Below are 23,463 nucleotides of genomic sequence, written 5' to 3' on the forward strand. Positions count from 1 at the left end.
GGACCAAGGCGATACAGTGAGTGTGTTGCCTTTCCCTCAAGTTTAAGACCGATCCAAGACAAGGAACAAGGTGGCAGGAACGTCTTAAGACATTTTTAATCAAACACAAGCATCAAGGTCGTCACGTTGGAAGGATTTGCGCTCTAAGACCCCAGATCGCTCCTGTCCCATGGGAAGGGACCAGAGCGATAGTTCCATTAAGGCATAGATTTCAAGAGACAAGCAAATATCAAGCTACCACAAGGATCGAAAGGACGTCATTACACGCGTTGAAGATAATTGTAAGTTGAAATAAACAAGAACAAGCTCCCAATGATGAATTTCGCTCCTGTCCCTCAAGAAGGAACCAGAGCGATGTTGAGTATATTGATCAATTCATGCAAGAGTTACGTTGAGTCAAGGCTTCACAAGGTTGTAAATGGTTCAAGACGTCTTTTGAGGATGACATGCAAGAGTTTTGAACGTCCAAACGTTATCAATCAAGCTAAAGGAGTCCATATCGCTCCTGTCCTTTGGACAAGGACCAAGGCGATCCCATCAAAAACACTCATACTCCTTCGAAATTAAGTTAAGGCGAGGATGGGCATGGTAAAGGACGGCGTTTGGAAGACATCACAACGAAGATTGGAGTTAAAAGTTGCTAAGATTAAGGAGAAAGACATGGATCGCTCCTGTCCCTCTCCAAGGGACGAGGGCGATGATCCTCTAAACATCCAAACACCTCATGAAAGTAAGTGGAACGAGCGTAGAAGGAATAAGCAATGATGTTATTCACCTTGCGATGGAAGTTCGAAGATTAAAGATGCAAGATCAAGCGAAAACCTTAGGATCGCTCCTGTCCCTCTCCAAGGGACAAGGGCGATGATACATCTAAAGACACTCATGCTCACATACATGACGATCTAATTCGAAGGACCCAACAAAATGATCGATATTGAACGTAGAAAGGAAGGAGATGAACGTTAAAATTGCAAGAATTATGACAAAAATCTTGGATCGCTCCTGTCCCTCTCCAAGGGACCAGAGCGATGAGGTACGTCCTCTTCATTTTCAAATTTTTGGCGCCAAACAAACCTTTTTAAATTTATTTTAAATGCTAAGATCGATGAGTTTTGAAAATCCTATTTAATTAGCATTTAATATGGCGTTAGGCATTTATTAATTATTTTGCCTTAATTAAAAATCGAAATTTACAAATTAAAAAACGAAAGGCATTTAATTAATTATTAAGATCGAATGGAGCGCTCATACATGGAGGTCGGCCTTGTTATTTAATTAAAAAATCATTTAAAAATCGTTTGAAATTGTTATATTTTACCAAGTCGGCCTTAGTAAATGGGGAGGTGCAAGCGCTATATATAGGGGGGTGAAAACTATTATTTTCACATCATTATTTTTATCCTTCTACATGCGAATTGAGGAAAACGAAGATAGTGCGAAGTGTGTTTGAAGAGGTGCGAATTCCATCCAAGGTGGCGTAGGCAGTCAAAGGTGGTGCGATATTTAAAGACCTTCATTTGAGCGAATTTGCTAAGAGTTGAAGACCACGCCAAAGGTGAACTTGAAAGATCACGTCAAAGACAAAGGTGGCGAAATTGATTTTCTTGAGGAGATAACGTTGAAGATTATTTATACCTCAATTTTGCCTAGGCGAATTTTGTCTTTTTGCATTCTAGAGTTATCTCTCTATTGAGGTATGGCGATTTGATTTTTATTGTTTTATTTGTTGATCGTCATATTTTAATATTTTGAATTTTGAATTCCTAGCTCAATCGTTTTATTTTAGGAAATGATAACTCAAAGACTTATCATGAAGTTTCCTAAAATTTCTCCTCTAATCTATGTTATTCATTGCAAAATCTATTCTCATAATAAAATGTTGTGTAGGTATGGCGACCCCGAAGGCGGGAGCATCCACCAGTCGCTCAGCTCTCATGAAAGAAGATCAAAAGACTGAAGAAGTGGAGACTAAGATCGTGTCGAAGTGGAGCCACATTGGAGATACAAACTTGGGGAACTTCAACACGAAGAAGTTTCGAGAAGTCCCTTACATTGGTAAGCCATCACCTGTCGCCCGGAGAATAATCGAGAGTGGTATCATTAAGGCGGCCGGCTTTCCTCCAGCTATTCAGTGCCATGAATTGATGATCGAGTGTGCCCGTCACTATGATCCACAGTCCAGAACGATCGTGTCCAATGAGGGAAACACTTTGGCATACCTTTCAGAGGAAGCTATAAGTGAAGCTTTCCATCTTCCAGAGCACAGGGACATGATATACAAGAGCATAGAAGGAGCCAGATCAATGTATGAAGATGATCCAGATACTTGTCTAAGCATTATCAATAAGAACTGGCTACTCAAAAGCCGTCCCCGTCTGAGCAAGGTCCCGAACACACCGCACAGGATTGATTTCCAGGAGGAGTACAGAGATTTGATTACCATGCTCAACCGAGTTACAGGAGCCCCTCATGCCTTCTATTTCGAGAAGTGGATGTTTTACTTCATCCAGGTGATTGTTCAAGGGAAAGGTACAATACATTGGGCTAGGATGATTAGCCATTGCTTGGACGTACAGTTGAGGAGACTCAAGGCTACTAAGTCCTTCCACATGAGTTCATATGTCATCTATGCCTTGATCAGGAGTGTTGAATACGCAGGACTACCTCACAGAGGAGTGATTGGAAGAGGACCCGGCGAGGTCAGAGCTTGTGATTCCTATGCCTACTTGCATCATCCGCCAGGGAGCAACTATAAGTTGGTTAATGATACTTTCACGATGAACATCACCAGGACGTTGCAAGGTGGAATTCACAACAGGTTATCTCAGGATGCACAGGAATTCATAAAGAGGTACGGTGCTTGGTTCATTCAGTTTCCCAAGTCCACTTATATTAGAGTGCATGGATGTCCTTTACCACCATACATGTTGCCGAGATATCCGACAGACAGAATTGTGTTACTTGAAGTAACAAGATAGTTGGCAACATATGTGAAGGCATTCAGACACAGACATCAGAATGGAGTTCCAGTACCCATTATTTTGGGTAATTCAGTTGAGGTATGTCCTAATGCTTTAGCCATGGATGACGCAGAGAAGGAGTTAGCCTTATATTCTTTTTCATCTTTTGTTTTGAGAGAAAGCTTTGATCCACATGGACATTTAGAGGAGACGGTCGGTAGAAGGTTTAGGCATGAGTATCAGATCGAAGATTTTATGATGAACCTCTTAGATGATCTTGAAGTGAAACGAAAAATGCATTCTAGATTGCCTTTGGATTTCATCAGGAAATGCAGGATTTACAGAGTGGCCGACCAAGCTCAGGACAGTGGCAGACATATCCAGTCTTCCTATGATCGAGAAAGCAAAACAATAAGGTTAGATTGGAATGAGCCCGAGGTCGTGGATTTAGATACTTTGGTGGCACCAGTCTTGTCTTGTACTCGCAGATGGGTTGACATTCAGCATCAGAAGTTAAGAGAACAAGGCATAGCTATGTCTTTCACTTTGGAAGAGAAACCTGCCGAAGGTGGAGCTAGTGTGAGTGAAGGCAATCCTAATCCTAGAAATTCAGGTGAAGGTAACCTTCGATGTGCCAGTGAGGGCAATCTCCATTCAAGAGGTTCAAAGAGGAAAGAGAGACCTGGAAAGAGAGAGTCTTCCAAGAAGAAACAAGAGGATAACAGAGATCGATCATCCGGTACTTCTTCCAGACCTGAGAAAAGAACAATTCAAGTGGAAGAATCCATGGAGTCGATGGTACAGAACGATAGACAGGAGGAAGGACAGGCACAGCATGGTTCACCAGATGGATCTCTCCAAGACTATGAGTTAGATGAAGACAAAGAAGACAATGAAATAACATCTCCTCCCAGACAAGAAGAAATAATGCATAAAGAGATTCAAGTTCAAGAAACAAGATCGATTATCCCAGATTGGTTGAAGGAAAGATTAACCAAGGTGATCGTAATAGAGGACGAAGACAATGCAATTGATTTAGAGAGCCTTGTTGGACGTTCACACGAAGTAACAGAAAAGAAGAAGGCTACCAAGATGTCCAAGATGATTCGAGATGAGACTGGATCCAGAAAATTGCAGATAGCTACACCGGCAGTAGACAAATATGAAGGTGAGATCCTAGCAGAAGAATATGATATATAGACTTTTGAGTTAGGACCACCTACAGCAGAGCAGACTCTAGATGATGCTACCGATTCATTTGAGGCATTGAAAGACAAGCTTAGAGAAGAAATGGAGAAGAACAGAAAGCTTGAGAGAGAGGTCGGTGCATGGAGGACATATTTCAGTCACATCAATGAACCTTTGGGACGTCAGGATCCAGTTAGATCACCATTACAAGCATTGCCGCTTCAATCAATCAATGAAGCAGAAAGATTCAGGAACATGGTCCAACGTACAAGTAATTGGATGGATAGATCTCATACAGTGGCTGTAGAGTTTGTAACAAGGATGATGAAGTTTATTCATCAAGCTATCCAGGTTCTTGAGATGATCCACAATTTGATGATAACAGTAGCTGCATTCGCCCATACCAAGGACGTTATCATTCCTGTTTTGAAAGTTATTAGACACACATCAAGGAAGATTTTAGCGCAGGAGAGGATCTTGGATGGAGAACCTCACAGTTTGTTTCATTGGTCAACCTTACTCCATATGAAGAATGTTTTCTTTGAGGACATCAGTACTAGATGTAGCCAAGTTGAGGAGGTGATCAATCCGATCCAGGACAGAGTATTTGAGGTACTTCGTACCATCCTTGGCAGAAGGATCGAGGTCGAGACAGATGTGGAAATGCAGGAACTAGAGGATAGAATCAAGGTCATCTTTTGCAAGGACGCAAATGTTACAGATGAACAGTATGATCAGATGTTCGCCATCATGCTCCTGATTGAGAGGACGAAGGAATTTGAATCTACTTGGGACGCGGCTCTTCTAGATGCATTCGATCAGGTCATCCACTTAGAAGAGAGTATGAAGAATCTTCCCGAGATTCCAATCGCAGAAATCGAAGGAATCGTGACAAAATTCATTGCATATGCTAAGAAAGAGAATTGGAAAGGGAATAAGATTCTAGATGAAAGGTTGTTACAGATGACATGACATCTTATTTCTCATTGGTTTATGCCTCCTAGGTTTTTGTGCCAAATTTAATATTTGGCTATGTATTTAATATTGTTCAGTAAAAAGGAGGCCATTTGTAACAAACCCTAATTAGGGTTTAGGTGTCATGATCTTGTCCATTGATTCACTTTCAATCTGGACCTTTCATTGTAATTGGGGATGCTATTTATACCCCCATTTTTCATTTCATTAGATAATAGAGAAATAGTGGAATAGTGTGAGAGTTAATAGTTGAGAGAGATTAAAGTTAGAAGCAATTTCATTTTGTAGTAAGATTGAGCTTTGAAGAGAGAAATTCAAGCAATTGTTGTACATGATGACTTGGAAATCAATAAAATATTGAAGTTATGGTGTTTTGTTGCAAATTTCTAGAGTTATCTTCATGGTTGTTTGATCTACTTGAATCGTGCTCAATCAAAGTAGTTTGTTAATTTGAAAGACTAAGTGTGAGATTTGATATTTGGTAGGATTCGTAATCCAAACCACTAGCTTCTTGCTGATTGTAGGAACGCCTTGCGTGGTCGACTGGAGAATACATTGAGTCCTTTAATCTTCAATCATTATTGAATCTTGGATATGTACCTTCGTAGTAGTGTCCTTGATCTTTGATGTATTGAGTATCATTTTATTACCTTAGAAGATCGCACTAATTTCAATTGAGTTGTTATCTTATGGCAAAATTGAAGTTGGTTGAATCTTGCCAAGTCTCGTCCATACTAAGTCATTCATAGGGTTAGGCTAGATTAGACCTCTTTTAAACCCTACTCCTTTTGCTATTTTTGAAAGTTTCTTTAGTTTAGAAAATCTTTGAACTTTCGGAATACGTAAGGCCCCTTGGAGGAAACAGCAAATCACATCATACCGCTGGAAGCTTGTCCACACGTAGAGACCCTACTAAAAGAACCTTGGAGTCTACCTAACTGATCCTTTATGCAGATCTTCAGCAGTTAGAGACTATTTTCTCAAGAGAGGATAAGATGCCTATTGGTATTTTATTTTGTGTATGATTGTGTATAAAATACACGTCAACAGGCGCTAAAACCAAGAATGAATTCACAAGTACAATAATCCACCTCTCCATGGACAGAGCCAAAATGCGCCCAGGTCTGGGCTGGAGCGCTGAATCCAAGAAGTCATTCACAGAGAGAAAATTCATGAATCCTTGGCGTGGTAAAAAAAAATTTCGTCCAAGCAAAGAATTCAAAATTCTGCCTAAGGCACGGAATCCAAGGAGTCAAGGAGGAATAAAAAGAAGAATTCCCCTCGGGTGAATTTTCAGTTATGCTATTTTTAGACATCAAATCCCGGCCAAATATGGAAATTTTTATAGATTCAGAATCGGGGTGAAATTCTTCATCCAATGAACCTGGCTCCTAAATTTTAGGAGGATCCCCAAAAATAGGGATGTTGAAAAGGAGACATGTGAAAATTTGGCTAAGTGATGGAAATTCCTTCCTTCACGACATAATTCCAGGAAAGGTAAAAAATTGACTAAGTGTTGGAAATTCCTTCCTTCATGACAGAGTTCCTGAAAAAGGTGAAAATTTGGCTAAGTATTGGAAATTCCTTCCTTCAGGGCAGAATTCCAAGAAAGATGAATGGCTAAGTATTGGAAATTCCTTCCTTCGGGACAAAATTCCAAGCAAGGAAGAAATACACCTAAGGATGAATTGAACATAAAATTTCTAAGGCAAGGAAGAAATACACCCAAGGATGAATTGAACATAAAATTTCTAAGGCAAGGAAGGAATCAGGGAGGAATTGAACAAGAAATTTCCCCTCCAGGGAAAAAATTGAAAAATCCATTCTCGGGCATCAAATCACATCCAAATTTCAAAAGTTTTACAGATTTGGATTCGTAGGAGAATTTTCTCTCTCCTGGACCATGGAACCCCAATTTGGAAATTTTCCTAAAAAATAGGAAATGTGCAGAATTGATAAAAAAACCTTCTTCAAGCAAGGAAAGTTGAGGAGACTTCAAGAAAATTCTTCCTGAATCGAATTTTCCCTCCAACAATTCCAGATGTGCAGGAGCGGATATACGACGGCAGAGTCCATTTGCATGGCGAGGATCTATTGAACGCATGGCAGTATGGTGGCACATTCATTGCCGGAATATTTGACCAAATGGCAACCTGGTCATTGCATGTTGAATTTATGGCAGATTCCTTTTGCATGCAGCCGCCGCATGTGGAAATGATGGAGCATTTATGACATAATGGGGTGATTTTTGCATGGATAAATATTCAACACATGTTGGGCGAATTTGAAGGAGGTGGTGCATTTAATGCGTAGTGGATGCTATTTTGGGTACTTTTGAATTTATTGTATATGGGCGTGATGGGTTATTAATTGGAGATTCCCACCTTGTTGCATCATGTGTGGAAAATCTTTTAGGGAAAACCCTAATTAGGGTTTGCATGTAATCATGGCCCGAGGCCTATATAAAGGGGTGACCCCCTCATTTGTAAAGGAGGGAGCTTTGTATGAAATTGTTGCGATAAGTTTTTGAGAAAATAATAGTGAAACATTGTTCTCTGATGGTGTCCACTTAAATTATTTTTTCAAAGCTTGCATGGTTTCACCTTCCTCGCTTAGATTAGAAATAGTAAAGTGCTTTGATTTCAATGGAGAATGTAATGGTGTTTGATGAATTTCCATGGTTCATACTTTTTGCATCTTGCTGATTGTAAGTTGCAGTGTAAAGTTAGTCTGAGCCCCCTAAATTCGTGCTAAGTTCGATTGTGGATAGTCATTTGGATTGCGCCGTGTTGGGTATTCAAATGTACTTTCTCGATATGAAAATCCTCCAACATCCTCAGAAGATTGCATCGGTTCCTGCGGAGTTGTAGTTTATCTTGGCGAAGTAGAGCTTGGTTTATTTGGAATTTGTCCACCAGAGCACTATTCATTGTTATCACTGCCCTTAGGAATAGATTTAGATCCTTCTGAACCCTTTCCCTTTTACTTTCAGTTCATTTTATTTCATTCGAAGCAGCAGCATCCCAGAATTGCCATATCCGATGATGGAGTTCCAGCCACAACAAAGAAGTGAAAGAACGATGCACACGTAAGGCCCCTTGGATTACCAGCAATCACATCAGCCAACTGAGTCACGTCCACGCATCGAAGGAACCTTGGAGTCGATTGTTTGAACTTCTTGCAATCTTAGCATGCAATCGTACTTTGATCAAGAGAGAGTGAAGTGACCGTTAGGCAACTTTATTCTGTGTTCGCCGCTGTCATAAAAAACACGTCTATGCAATTGTGGCAATTTAAATCAGCACACTAAGGGCTTAGATCCAAATTCTTTGTCATGCCCTCATAGTATTCAAGTGTCTTATGTGACAAGAGACAAAGGTTGGAGTGTACATAGACCAAATCATCAGTTTTTTGGCACCCAAACATTGCCCCTAATTGAGTGGATGAAGGAGCATGCACTCCAATTCCACTCAATTACAGAAGAACTTGCAACCTAGGCATACCTAGCGGCAAAGCAACAATGAACCATGACCTGGATTGGACCCACACGAGTACACGCAGCAAAAGAAAAGGACCCAGTAATACACAAAAAATTTCCTAAACACTACGAAATCAGCAAATGGGAAAAATTTCTAAAAATCTGGCTACATGTCCTAAACCCACAATTCTTCTACATAGCCATATTATAGAGATTTATGATCCATTTGAACAGTTCTTTCTTACCTAACAAAGAATGCTTGCATTTCTAAACTACTTGAACAAGTGTATACATGTGTTGTCATCAACGGAATAATCTTACAACTTTAGAAAATACTTCTAAATGGTAACAAACTAACTTACCTCCTTACACTAAAACTTTTCCCATAGAATACACTTGGATTTGTCTCGACTTCAAATGGTTGGAACAAATGCTTCAATACATCATTCACCAATCTCATGAATGTAGCAAGTGCATTTTAAAAACTAAAAGAACTGACCATTCATACAAACCTTGTTTTGTTTGAAACCTCATCTTCCATTCATCTCCCCAATTCAGATTCATAGATGGATTTATAATCCAACATTGTAAAAGATTTAGCATGCTGAAGTTGCTCCAACAAATCATCAACCTGCAAAAGTGGATACCTATTTTTTATGGCAATATTTCTCAAGGACATATAATCTACAGACATTCCCCAGGATTTATCTGTCCTCAATACCAAGACAATGTGTGACCTAGATGGTGAAGTATTTGGCTGAATGACCCATTGGTAAAGAAGCCTTTGTTACTTGTACAGGACTAATGTTACTAGAGAAGGATAAGCTGTGTTCTCCTACTCTATTCCTAAGAAGAAATATAGGCAAGCTTTACGGCAGAAAAATCAGTAACCAAGACATTTATAAGTGTGATGTTGACACAATTGTATTGGGTTAAAAGGGAATGCTACAACTCAAGTGAAAAGAAAATGCTTCTATGAAGATAAGGTGAATGATGTCATAAAATACTTCAACTCCACACAGAGCAGAAGAAATGTATAAAATGGTTGCAAAATCAACAACAGTTAAAGTTCTAGCAATAGTTGGAAGAAGTTCTTATACATAAAATAAAATAAAAAATAACAGTCTGCTTTCCAAAAGTAGATGGCAATTTGAGACAGCATCTTACACTACTTAGTGTTTATCAGAGTGAAACAATTCAGAAGAAGCTGGCTCTGCATATGGAGCTGGACCACACTTTCCTGCTAAACAAGACGGCAAAGACAGATGAAAACAGGAAGTAAGCTGTGCAAATATTTTCCTTCCATCTCTAGAAAAGCATAGAACTTTTTTTATATTGCCATTTTCCACTAATTTTTAGTTCATACTTTCTACATGATCTAAATAACTTTACCCTTGATTTCTCCTAGTTTGGTTTTCTATCATACTACAACAAGAATTTATGAAATAATGGAAAATAACCTTTAATGATGATGAAAATTAAGGCAGCATTATTATTACGTAAATAGATATCTTCACAAATATTGGGCCTATAAAAGTTCAATATCTGTAATTGCCGGCCAATCAGATTTCAGTAGTATTTGATCCATTCATTTATGTGCTTCAATCAGACCAATAAGTACTTTTGTTTCTCCAAGTTTTCTCCATGCAGGTTAGACTGGTTTTTCCTGATATGTTGGAGATCCAACTGCTCTTCTGTTACATATCTTGCTACACAGTACTCCATTAATTGAAAGCCTTTTTACTTTTCTAAGATTATAGAGAAAGAAAGATGAATAGAAATTATATTAAAGTCCAAAAGTGACCAAAGTTGTGTAAAAGGACTCAAAGGCATATTCAGTTAGGCTAGGAAAGTGCTAAGGAAAAATTGAGCATTAAACAGAGAATACAACAGCTTTCAAGACCAACTTGCCCATTTATTTTTACCATTTACTCTTTTATCATTTTATGTATGAACTGCTAATAACAAACTGGTTCTGACTAAGTTATATAATTACTGTCCTATGCAAAGGATTGCTATTGTCCTGTCGAGGAAAAGTAAACCTACCCTATACCAGTGAAAATATGTACTCAGATTTTCTAGTAATTAGAAATATTCATAATCCAAAAAAAAATGTGCTATAGCTCCTTACACAAGAAAATCGAGTCAAATCACATATAAATACCTGGTCAGTTCAGACTTCAGAAATCTCTTCTGAATTTGCTTTCTATGAAAGTAAAATTTAGCATTAAGATGTGTGCAATAATTTCATAAACATCGTATCAATATTAACAGTATGAATGAGAGTCAAGCTTTTACCTGTATGGCAATCGATGCAGTTATGTAGGGAGCAATACCCAACTGGAAAAGAGAAAGCGGCAGGTCTGATGTTAAGTCACCAGGATCCGCTACAAATAAAAGAATGTATCGATCACATAATCTATTGCTTAGAAGTTAGAAACAGCCAACTTCACACGATAGCACTAGAATCAACAATTATTGTATGGTGTAATTAGAATAAAAACTTCACAAAACATTAATCTACTATTTTGAACTTTTCAGAAGATAGCATTTCTGATATAAATGCACCAAGCTAAACCTAATAAGTGTAGACAAGGGCATTAAACATAATTCCCCACTTAATCTTATGTTGCAGGTGATGCTGACAACAAATATTTCCCTTCTTGTAGTCCACTCATGGTAGGGTATGAGTAGCTATCTTGTGTGGCAAGGAGCATCCACCATGACTCCTGTGTTTGGGAATCGACTAAGAATTATTACAAATGGTTCATGATCAGTTTTCCTTATAGGGAGACTTTAATAATTATGCAAATTTTTAGCTTTTATAGTTTTATTTTCATTATTTCAGTCTCATTTCAAATGTGTGTCAAGGTAAAGCTCTTTCGAAATATGCGATTTGAAACAAAATTCCTCAAATCATTGGCATAAGTGACGAAGGTTTTTGTGAAGTTTCAAGCCGAGCATTGTCTTCTTTGTGGCACAAAGTAACAAAAAAGCACACAATCCAAAATTTGAAGGACACATATTTGTTAAAAAATTCACCATACCTCCATCCTAGTGTCTCAATGCATCTACCTCTACCTTCCCTTTCACTATTTATCATCCCTGTTCTGAAAGTTTGGTTTGTAGGTCCAGATATCACAAGCAATGAATTCCCTCAAAACCATGAGCCTCCCCTACACTTATAAACGATAGATTTAAAAATTCAAAAAGGAAATGACTTGAAATGTGGGAGCAGAAAATATAAAGCCTTTTGGTACTTTCCAAATCATGAGTCCAAACAAATCCATTTTCCAATTCAAGAATCTTCCTCATCTGACTTTGCAGATTTTAATAAATTTCTATAGTCACAAATTATTCATTTACCTCTTCTAAATTTATTCCAGATGTTGTTTAAGACAAATCTTTAAGTTCACATAAAGATCTGTTTTATATCAAGTTACAATTAAAGCATATATGCGTAAAGTTGTGATCCACAACAAAATTTGTTTCTGTAAAAACAATTTTTAATTCCCATAATATTATCTTTCCTAGAAAGATTTAAACTTTTATTGAGCTCTTAAAAAAATTATCCTTTGGATCCAAATCCCATTAGTGACAGTACTAATTCACAAGTCAGCATTCCTAAGAAGGCATTGAACTTATTAGTTATCACCATTCTCACACTTCATGTTCAGACCTTTGCCCTCTGAAATCTGCATTCACCCTCCTCCATTCTAAAGCTAATCCTAACCATCCAAAACCCCTTTCTCTTCCCAGAGCCCACTTAACCATTTCAAAACTTTGAGCCACAAACAATTCTTTCCTATCTCACAATTGTCATCCAAATATCAGAAACTTGAAAGAAGACCTGCTAAATCAAGTCTTGTTGCCCCTAATTCGAAATTTCTCCACTCTCCTCTCTTTCTCTGAATCCAAAACACTCATTTTCAATGCTAAAGAGACAAATAGTGGGGACCAAAAACTAACATTTACAATTTTTTTCTTCACTAACCCTGCTACCATCACTTCAGTTCAGATGTTAAAAGTGAAAAAGAGATTTTGAAAGTTTAAAAATAATGCTTTGCAAGATGTGATATCCCAAAATTCAATGATAGCAAGATGTGTAGATGTTTGTTGAAATGTGGGGGAAAATTGTGGTCATGCCAGCTTCATTCATTGTTGCATATGCTGCAAAAAAGGAAAATCCAAGACAAGTCTAAATCACTTTAAAAAATAACTCAAAAAAATGCATTGATATGATCATAAAGTATGCAAAACCTAATCATAAACGATGTTTTGCTTTTTCTTGGTCTCAAGAAAAAATTTCTTTCAATTTGGGTAATGGAGGATAAGAGCTTTGCCATTGAATTCAAGGATCAACAAGTTCTTCTAAGACCAAAGAGATCTAGCCTAAGTACAACACAAGTTATAGAAGTTAGAGAAGGCAACCTTTCTAGGTTACAAGCCTGTACAGATATCACAACCCATCACCCTACACACAAGGGGTGCAGTCGTACTGTACAATCCGTACCAAGCAAATCAAGGTTGGTTGTACAGTAGAGAACAGGAAAACAGTTGCAAAAACGGTTTCTGCACGGGACAAAATTGCGCACACATGGTAGTTGGGAGTTGTATGGAAACGCAACCAAACAAAAATGCACTCTGCCACATAAAATTTAACTACAGAATGGTAAAGGTTAGCTTTGGAAACCCCCGAGACAAGAACAAGGGACAATCTTCACAATCAAGAGCCATGGCAACACCAAGCAATAGAAAAGGCAAAAAGACTCAGTCTTGTGTGGAGAAGGATGATCTAGTCACAGTACATACCCAGACATGGGAAGGGCTGAGTGGTAGCGACTATCACACGTGGTGGCAGGAAACCCATGACAACCTAATAAAGATGAGTCTCAGATGAGCCAGAATAGGCAAGATCATCCAAATGTTGGTGTTCAATATTGTCTTCACTTGGAAGGTATCGTGTGTATTCGACCAAATTGGACCATCTTGCTCTCATCTACGTCTCGTGCCTCTCTTGCACTCTCAGCCACACGTGAGCTCTCTGCACGTCCACCTTCTACGTCTTCTACACCTTGGTCACCTTCTTCACTTTTATATTCTCTCCTCCTCGAAGTCTTCAGCTCAGACCCCCTATTCTAGGTTGCTCGGTGGGGGACAGATTTTCGATACGGTATAAGTTTGTTTCAAAAAGTTTGACAACTTCTGTCTGTAGGTTCCTTTCTTCTTCGTCACATACCAACTATACAGACGAGCTGCTAGTACTTGTACTAGGTTCAGAAACTTCACTTGAAGCAACGGTGTACGGTTTGGTTACTTGCCTGGTTGGCGAGGTTTTCACTTACTTTGTCATCCGGGAGGGGCAATTTTTTGGCAACCTCCTCCAACTAGCTCCACGTACGTAGTCTTTCTCTCTCCCGACTACAACTTCAGTTGGCACTCTGACTCCTACTTCGCATTGGACTCACCGAACCTTCAACAATTCCTTGTAACCGTCGTCTCCTCTCACTTTGCTCTCTTAAGCGGAGAGATCTCCTTACCAATCCCCTCCTTCCTCTCGAGTGTTTCTGGTACATTGGTCTTTATTTGGTCATAGGGGCATTAATTGTCAGGGGTACGGCGTCTACCAATATCCTATTCTTCTTCCTCCCTACAGGTCCTCTCTTTGTATCATTGTAATATTTGTTGCCAACATTGCTCTCGATCGGTTTCCTCCCGTTGGTCTTGCAATTCAATCAAGTTTTGTGCCAACAACCTTGGGATTCTTCCAAGAAGATTGAAGACCGCAAGGTTCACTGTGAGTTCATCATGTACCGTTTCTTCAAGGACCGCTCACTCCTGAGCTTCCCTCTACATGTACTGAGAGACCAAAACTTCCCATAGATATACCAAGTCTTCTGTCAATCGATCTTCCCGTGCTTCTTCCCATGTTACCTCTTCTTCATAGTCACTTTCGGTTACTCGTACTTGTTGTCTGAATGGTCGGCCCATTACGCATGCATACCGCCTATCGTCATATTGATCTCCGAGTTCAAACCGGCAACAGCACCAAAATGTTTTCTTCAGAATGGAACAATGCCAACTTACAAAAAATAAACAAAACACAGCAACATAATAGAATAATAGTAAATAAATATTTAACACAACATATGGCAAAATGATGTTTCTTTATTACCAAGTGTAATTATGTATATCATCAACACGATCTAGTCTCGATACAACAACAATGTAAATAGTACCAAATAGTTGGTTAAGACTGCCAACCATCAACAACCGACCCAACTCTCAAGAACTAATTACAATCCCCTTATTAACAAAACATAATAAAGTAGTATTTATTTATGAGCGGCATATTTGTTGTCTACACACGATAATCAATGCTCATTCGGAGTATTCCATTTTTTTCTTCACTAAAACAACTGAAGACGCAAAAGGGCTTTTTCTTGGATGAATGTGACCCATATCAAGTACTTCCTTAATGGTGTTCTCTATCTCATCCTTTAACCGCTTAGGATGCCTATAAGAGGTGATGATCATAGGTTTTGCACACTCCAACTGTATGATGTGCTCTATGCCCCTGTTTGGAGGTCTCCTAGGTGGTATATCACTAAGCACTTTACTGTGTTTAGTCGTCAATACCTATACATCCAGAGGATAACTACACTCTTGCTTATCTACCTCTGATGCCATCAAAAGACACTACAGCCCACTCCACCTGATCATGCCTAATCAATCTCTCCATCCTCCTAAGGGAAATCACGCATAGGCCACCATCTAACATCCCTCTCAACACATGTTTCCTACAATTTACCTCAAACTTCATTTCAATTGTACACAAGTTGAGGTAAAACTCTTAAATTGCATGAAGCCACTTCAAGCCCAAGATAATATCCATCTCACCCAGAAAAACAACATAATAATCAGCCTGGAACTCATAATCACTCAGATGCATGGTGAGATTAAGAATCCTTATGGTGCACGTGAGAGTGAAGCTATCAACAACCCTTACTCTAAACCCCTCAAACTCCTCTATCTTGAGTCCACGTCTGGCCACAAGCCCCTCATCAATGAAGTTGAGCGTGGCATTTGTGTCAAGCAATGTGATCACATGCTGTCCACCCAAGAATCCTCTTATCCTAAATGAACCCTCTTTCTAAATGTTAAAGAGATGCGCCATGAGAACCTTATCTTCAAGTTCCTTTTCTGACCCTCCAAATACATTTTCCACCACATTTTCCTCATGATCAGATTGCTGATCTGAAACTTCAGAATTAGATTCATCAACATATAGTATTCCATTTTATTTGCTTTGCCCTTCATAGGGCACTTCTGACCCAGTTCCCAAGGACCTTTATATTTGAAGCACAATTTCATTCTCCTCAAGTAATTTATGGTTTCATAACCGAATTCAGCTGCTGATTTGTTTTGTTGGTCTGAAGCACTTGAGGGAAACTTGCCAGCTTTGTTAAAAGAGAAAGGTTTTGCTTGGAACTTACCTTTTAGGGCAGAAAGCTCCATGTTGTGTGATTCCCTCATGGCCTCCTGAAGAGTGGGAGGATCAAATGCCTTTATCCATCCACATAAGGGCTCCAAGAGTCCCTCACTGAATAGGACCACAAGTCTCCTCTCTGTGATACTAGGAACCATCACGGACAATCTCTGAAAAATTGGAAATGTAAGTCTCCAAAGAACCATACTGTTTGAGTTGGGCAAACTCCTTGAAAAACATCTTTGGATCGTTACTATCAAACCGTTTAATGAGTTTAGTGGTAAACTCATTATAGGTGGTAATAAGTGTTGTCTTAATTTTTGAATTAACAAACCCTATGCATTTTTCTTTAAAATTCATAGTTTCATTTCTCTAAGGCCTTTTTACAACGTAAAAACTCGTATTGGTTTGCGTCTAATCTTGCATTGGCGTTTTTGCCATCTTTGTCCAAGTTTGGGTCATTTTTGGTTTTCATTCCTACCCTTTTTGTGCAATTTTGGGTTTTAAGAAGGTGACTGCAAGTTGTAGGAACTTTTCAATGGCATTACAACTATGTTCCACAAGGACGCGTCCCCTGCCATTTTTCCCTCGTACCCGTACCGAGGACGAAATGGGGACGTGGGGATGGGAATTCGTCATTTCCTAAGGTTCCCTCTTTTGGCAAAAACACGGGGACGTTTCGGGGACGGGTGTTGGGGCAGTAGAGGACGGCTAGCTGTCCCCGAGACAACCAAGGGACACCTAGGCGTCCCCTGACCGTCCCCACGACAACTGGTCGTCCCCTATGGCCTAGAAGTTTTTAAAGTCCTAAATAAATAAATAAAAACATTTTTAATTTACAATAGAGGTTCGGCTGGCCCCACCAAGACCCCAAATAAACATTAAAATGTAACAAACCCTAACCTAATGCATAAAACAAACAAAAGGAAGAAAAAGACACTCATTTTGACATTTGCAAAATAGGAAAAGAGCAGCAAGAAGAGAAGAAGCAGCTGGTTAAGGACAGCCAAATATTTTCTTAGGTTATCTTGACATTATGATAGATAGCTGATTATGGCCTTTTATGTTTTAACTTTTCTATTTACAGTTTATGTCATCTCATAGTTATGGATGTTTAATATTTAATATTTATCAGTTTATGTCTATTATGGATGTTTATGACATATGTTTGTTGGCAATGATTGATAAAAGCATTTGAATTTTGGTAGAATGTTTGCCAATTCTCTTGTGAAATCTCAATTCAAGTCTAGTGCAATGTATTAATGCCTATGATGAATGCTTTACCATTGTTATGATATGCATATTTGAAATTTCTCTATATTTGTAAAAAAAAAACCTATATTTTTAAAAGTCCTCTCCTCGAAAAATGACCCAAAACTACCCCTGTACCGGAAACACGTCCCGACGTCCCCTGCTGTCCCCATCCCCGAAACTCTGTGGAACATAGCATTACAAGTAATTGCACTTTACTTGTAATCAGGTCTCTAGGACCTGATTACAAGTAAGTTCATTGTTCTTTAAGTTAGAAATACTTCTAATCGGCCCTTAAAGACCCGATGACAAGTTAGCTCTTTTTTCTTCTTAAAAGTCCAGCCTACACCCGATTACAAGTACTTCTTGCAAGGCAACATACATGTAAAGTGTTCTTTTTGTTTACCCCCTCGAGTGAATAACTTAAAGCATAAAGCACGTAATGCAGAATGATAACGCCATAGTTATCAGACAAGTATGTGTCCTGCGTGGGTGACTGGAGGTACGGTGTTTTGCCTGCCGAGTGTGGCACCTACCGTACGGTTATCCTCCCCTTCATTGTCACCCGCGCCCACTCCTGTCTCCCTTTGGTGATCCTCACTTTGTGGTGTAAGGGATAAGTTTTTGAACCAATCCCGGGTCTCTTCGACTAGATCTCTCCGTAACCTTGTTTACATTCGGAAGTATTTAAAGGTACCGAGGGGCTGCGAGCGCCAACTGTGGCACCGCAACTACCACCCCGCGGTTGCCAACTAACCAAGACAATTACAACTTAATTAACTAGTTTTATTTTCATGTACAATATTGCCGCCAACATCATCCCCCCCAAAAGAAAAGAAGTCGTCTCCGGACGACTTAATACAAAATAGAGATGACATTAAACAGAACTGCTGACGCTAGTCGAGCCCGGAACTTATACACCTGCTGCGTCCTCACTTAAAAACCCTTTTCTGCTACCATCCTATGCTCAAGTGCGGATTTCACCATTAGTGCTTCCTTTGACATCACAATCCTCCTGTGCCTAAACCAAACTTGTCTGCAAAACACGCGTTTCAGTCTCAGCCTCCACCAACTACTACTCAAATGATACTGTCTCCCTAGCCAATTTGTCCTCGATAGCCACCCGCCCTGCCCTCTTGGCATCCAACTCCTGGGTACGCTGGGCTAAGTCTCACGCTACTGCCTCCAACCTGGTGGTCAGCTCCTCCCGAGCCCTCTGTGCATCCACCAAGGCAACCGCACGTCCAGCCGAGACATACTCCAAGTTCCTCAAAGCGTACCATTCCTGCCTGGAGGTGGCTGTGGCTGTGGCTGTGCCCTTGCGCCGCTCCCTCTGGTCCCTCCGATGCCAGTGGTGTGTCCTGCGTGGGTGACTGGAGGTACGGTGATTTGCCTACCGAGTGTGGCACCTACCGTACGGTTATCCTCCCCTTTGTTGTCACCCGCGCCCACTCCTGGCTCCCTTTGGTGATCCTCACTTTGTGGTGTAAGGGATAAGTTTCTGAACCGATCCTGAGTCTCTTCGACTAGATCTCTCCGTAACCTTGTTTCCTCCAGAAACTCTTTGTGGCTTCTCACCCTATGGTGGTCTGGCGACACATAGAAATTCCCCTCGGCTTCTGAACCCTCCGTGACACCTCCTTGGTTCCCTTCAGGCAACCCTTCGGCAGGTCGTCCTTCGGCAAGTTGCCTCAACCTCCGTCTACGTTCTACACGTTGTTCCAGAATCAAGGCCCTCTGCGTGGCCTCCCACTCATCCGTTTCTGCTTTTTTATTTCTGTCGTTATTCAATAAGTTGGGCATTAATCACTTCCGTACATAGCAAGCACACGCCATGTACACAAAAAAAAACCTTTTTATTATTTTTCCTTTCGGCCACAATTTATCTCAACATTGTTACAGGGTTCAATTTCCCCTTCGCCGATTGTTCCGTGTGAGCATCGTCGGCCTCTGGGTTCATCTCACCGACGGGTAGGCCCATCGCGTCCGTGCACCATCCGCGTCTTCCGTCCCCGAGTACGTCTAGGCAACTACGCCAAATGTTTACCCTCCCGAGTGAATAACTTAAAGCATAAAGCACGTAATGCAGAATGATAACGCCATAGATATCAGACAAGTATAAGAAATGTTATTCCATTCATAATTGTTTTTCCTCACAAGTTACATTCAGAAGTATTTTAAGGTACCGAGGGGGTGCGAGCGCCAACCGTGGCACCGCAACTACCACCCCGCGGTTGCCAACTAACCAAGACAATTACAACTTAATTAACTAGTTTTATTTTCATGTACAATATTGCCGCCAACACTTTTTACTTGTAATCGGGTGTTAATACCCCGATTACAAGTGTCTTGCGAAGCTAAGTGAGCGTATTTTGCATTTTGTCGAGCTTTTAAGCCCGATTCATCTTTCCTTGCATCCCGCAATATTGAAGGAAGTCTCTTTAATGCGTTGTTGTTTTCCAATAGGAGTTTTCCTCTTCACTCGCTTATTAGAGCTCTTGTGTGAGGATTTTTGAATCATTTCATCTTTCCATTTGAAGCTACATCTAGAGATTGGGTGAGCTTTCTCTCCATCTCTTTAGGGTTTCATTTGGAGGTTAGTGCAATCTAGCATTTTTTTTTCTTCATTTTTGTTTTTGTGATAATGTAGGGAACGCATCTTTCCCATTGTTCTTCTCCCTACGTCACATGTGTTGTTCCCTTGAATGAATATTCTTGTTAAAAAAAGGTGTGTGATGTGTTTTGTGAAGTAAGTTTCGGCTTTTCTTTGCCTTTCGTCACATAGACACTTGCAATCGGTCTTCAAACCCCCGATTGCAAGTGTCTTGGCTGAGTTTGTTATTTGTTTTGCAAGTCATCCTTTCTTTACGCGTCACATATGCACTTGTAATCGGGCTTCAAACTCTCGACTGCAAGTTGTATCCCTATTACTTATCTCTTTTGCTTGCAATCGGGATTTTGAGACCCGATTGCAAGCTGGTTTCTTTCACAATTTTGTTTTTGCAAGTATGCACACTTGCAATCTCGTCTCCTAACCCCAATTGCAAGCTTATCCTATCATTTGTTTGCAATTATCACATTCACTTGCAATTGGGTCTTGGAAATACGATTGGAAGTTTGCGTCTATCAGATATACTTGTAATCAAGTCTTCAAGACCTGATTGCAAGCTATTTCCAAACATACAAAACTTGTATACTTGCAATTGAGTTTTCAAGACCCGATTACAAGTGCAAGTGATAAGGTTTTTCCCTACATTCGCATTAGTCATTTCCACCTTTTCAAGCTCATTGTTATTCACTTGCAATCCACACCTTGAGATCCGAAATTCTGCCCTTGTCACCATTAATGTCTTATCTATAATGCATGTTTTAAAACTTGTCCATTCTTTTTCACCTTCTCCATGATAAATATTATGATAGGTCTAAGTTTGGGCATTGTCTTCCAATCTCTTTTTGTTTGAAGAAAGTGCCATGGCCAATCTCTTTTTGTTTGAAGAAAGTGTCATGGCTTCTCCCATAGCTTGTGATGATGTCGACTCTTTGGAGTTTTCATCGCAGTGTTGTTGATTCTTGCTCGATGATAGAAGAACCAACATCTCCTTCAAACAAAAAGATGAAGTAAAAAAACAAGTATCAAAATGAGATTGCTCCTTCCCTAGTGAGCTCCCCTGTTGATGAAATTAAAGACACGGAGAGGCATGTTGATATGTCCGAGTTCCTTGAGAAAGCGGAAGGATCACCAAGCCATAACATGCAGTTGCTCTTGAATAGTCATATTCACTTGGTTTCCACTTTCCCAGTGGCTGCCTTGGAACCAAAGCGTTGCTCATTTTGACAGAGGGTCTGAGACGATCAAAGATGATGTCAATATTATTATCAGATTGGATGCAGAAACCATTGGTAAAATCTTCAAGGTTCATGTTGCTACAGTATATGCAGATATCTCCATGAAGAATGCCCTCGATCACTACAACCAAACAAGATCAGATTGCATAAGGCATATAGTCTAAATGGATTAAGACTCCCAAGACTTGTTTCTCTCGATGACCCAAATTGTATTGATCTGATTTCATTAAAGAAAATAGTGATATGATCACACTTTTGAGCAAGATAATGGGGTTGAAACAATCTAATGTATTTGAGATCTAGATGTACAAATACATTGTGGTCATGAGAAAAGCTCAATCTCATATCTTCTGGGGTGAAGTGATCAGTGATAACCTATGTGAGCAGCTCTCACAAGTTTCAACCACTGTCACTTTCTACATGAATTCCTACCTGGTGTACATAGCAGCGTCACTTGGACAATTTTTTGGTCTTTCTACCAAAGGTGACAGATCGTTGATACCAATATAGAGATATTATGATCAACTCACCTTAAGACCCAGCAGGATTCACTACAGGACGGTGCAGGATGCGTTCTTTGGCCATTTCATGTGTTTGTTTGACAAAACACTTAAGAACAAGAGAGTGTTTGAGGCAGCCTGGAAGAAAGTGAATGAATATGGATGCTTGTTCCTTCAGTTCCCAACTTTCACTTACATGAGAGTTGGATGTTTTGAAGGTCATCCATATATGCTTCCGAGATATCCTACTGAAGAGATTATCCTAATGGAGTTGGCTAGACAGCTGATGACAGTTCATGTAGTCCAGTTAGCTCAACATAAGTTAGGCATCAACATATCCTCACATAATCCACTGCAAATTGGTTGATATTCCTTAACAACATCAGCAAGAGACAAGGCAATGGCGACAGAACTTCAAGAAATAAAATTAACGAAGTTCAAGGCAAGAAAAAATTTTGATTATCGAGGAATGAAGGATAAAATCAAGAGAGCCTTTACTCATGTTCATCGCCTTGATGATATCTAGGTTGATCTTCGTACAAAAGACATTAAGAAGATGGACTACAACAGTCTTACCTTGGAGCAAATTGTAGATTTGGATCTAACCAAGATTCTAGAAGGCATGGTAGATGATGGGAAAACCCTTGATCCAGAATATATTGAACAAAGGGTCGCTGAAGCTCCTCTTCCATCTGTCCAATGGTCGCAAAAGGAATGTACCTCAATCTTTGATAGATTACAGCCCATCCTTGCTAACACCAATGCTTGGCTGAAAAGCAATAATGTAAAAACCATAAAAATTAAGGTCAGGGCAGAAGATGATTCGACAGGTGCTTCTTCCTCCGGTACTAGAATCAAGTTGAGGGTTGGTAGGGATTTGATTATTCCTCCAGAAGAGGTGTCATTGAAAGGAAAAGAGAAGCCTCAAGTGCAAATTCACGTCATTGACCCTGAGGATGAACCACAAGAGGAGAATGCTCCAGAATCTCCTGCTGCTTTGAATGAAGATTCTCCTCATATGGTCATTCCCCAATTGTCTTTGGATGTTCCTATGTCTCCAATAGACAAAGATGTGGATTCTTTCTCTACGATTCAAGTTGATTCTGTTGAGCCAAGTGTATCTATTTGCACTAATGTGTCATCATCATTTCCAGACATACCTATGAAAGTTTCACATGGCAGCCTGGAAAATGTTTTTGATGTAAATCCTTCATATGTCGTTCTACGAAGTGTATTGCTTCCTGAAATTGATACTTCTGCCATAAGTTTTGATAAGTTCATGACTGAAGCTGACCATGATTTGCCATCTGAGCGAACACTTGTCACTGTCCACACTAAGGCTTCACGTAGAATAACAACTGTAGAACAAGCAAATCCTATTTCTACACAAACTACAGTTGCTATTACCAATGCAAGCTCATTAGATTTACCCCCATGATTGAATTCAATCACTCCTAAGAGGAAAAAGCAGGAGATTTCTCTTGATGTATTTGACTTTCAGCAGCTTAGAAAATCTAAGCCCAAGGTTGCCAAGAAAGACAAGACAATTTCACGAGTGGTTGTAGACAATAATAAAATGAAATATGTAGAGGTAGCAAGATATGTAGAGGTAGCAGAACCTCTTGTTGATAAGCCACAAGGAGAAATGCAGCTATTTGATTACAAGTTCATGAGAGTGGAACTAGGAAAGCGGACACATGCCGGAATGATGCATTATGCTGAGGACTTGGTAGCTTCATTGGTTCAAAGTTATGACAAGCCCCTAGCAAACAAGGA

At 39.7% G+C, this 23,463-nt stretch overlaps 1 protein-coding gene across 2 annotated transcripts in view; it reads right to left on the reverse strand.

Moving 5' to 3' along the window:
* LOC131070423 (preprotein translocase subunit SCY2, chloroplastic) overlaps positions 1-23,463 on the reverse strand; it is a 241,574-nt gene that overhangs the window by 135,541 nt on the left and 82,570 nt on the right. For both annotated transcript variants that reach the window (XM_058005936.2, XM_058005935.2), the window contains one exon: positions 10,900-10,988. In XM_058005936.2, coding sequence (XP_057861919.1) covers positions 10,900-10,988 — 89 coding nt within the window. The remainder of the gene's footprint in view (positions 1-10,899; positions 10,989-23,463) is intronic.

The sequence above is a fragment of the Cryptomeria japonica genome, chromosome 3, assembly GCF_030272615.1.
Source record: "Cryptomeria japonica chromosome 3, Sugi_1.0, whole genome shotgun sequence".
NCBI classification, from domain to species: Eukaryota; Viridiplantae; Streptophyta; class Pinopsida; order Cupressales; family Cupressaceae; genus Cryptomeria; species Cryptomeria japonica.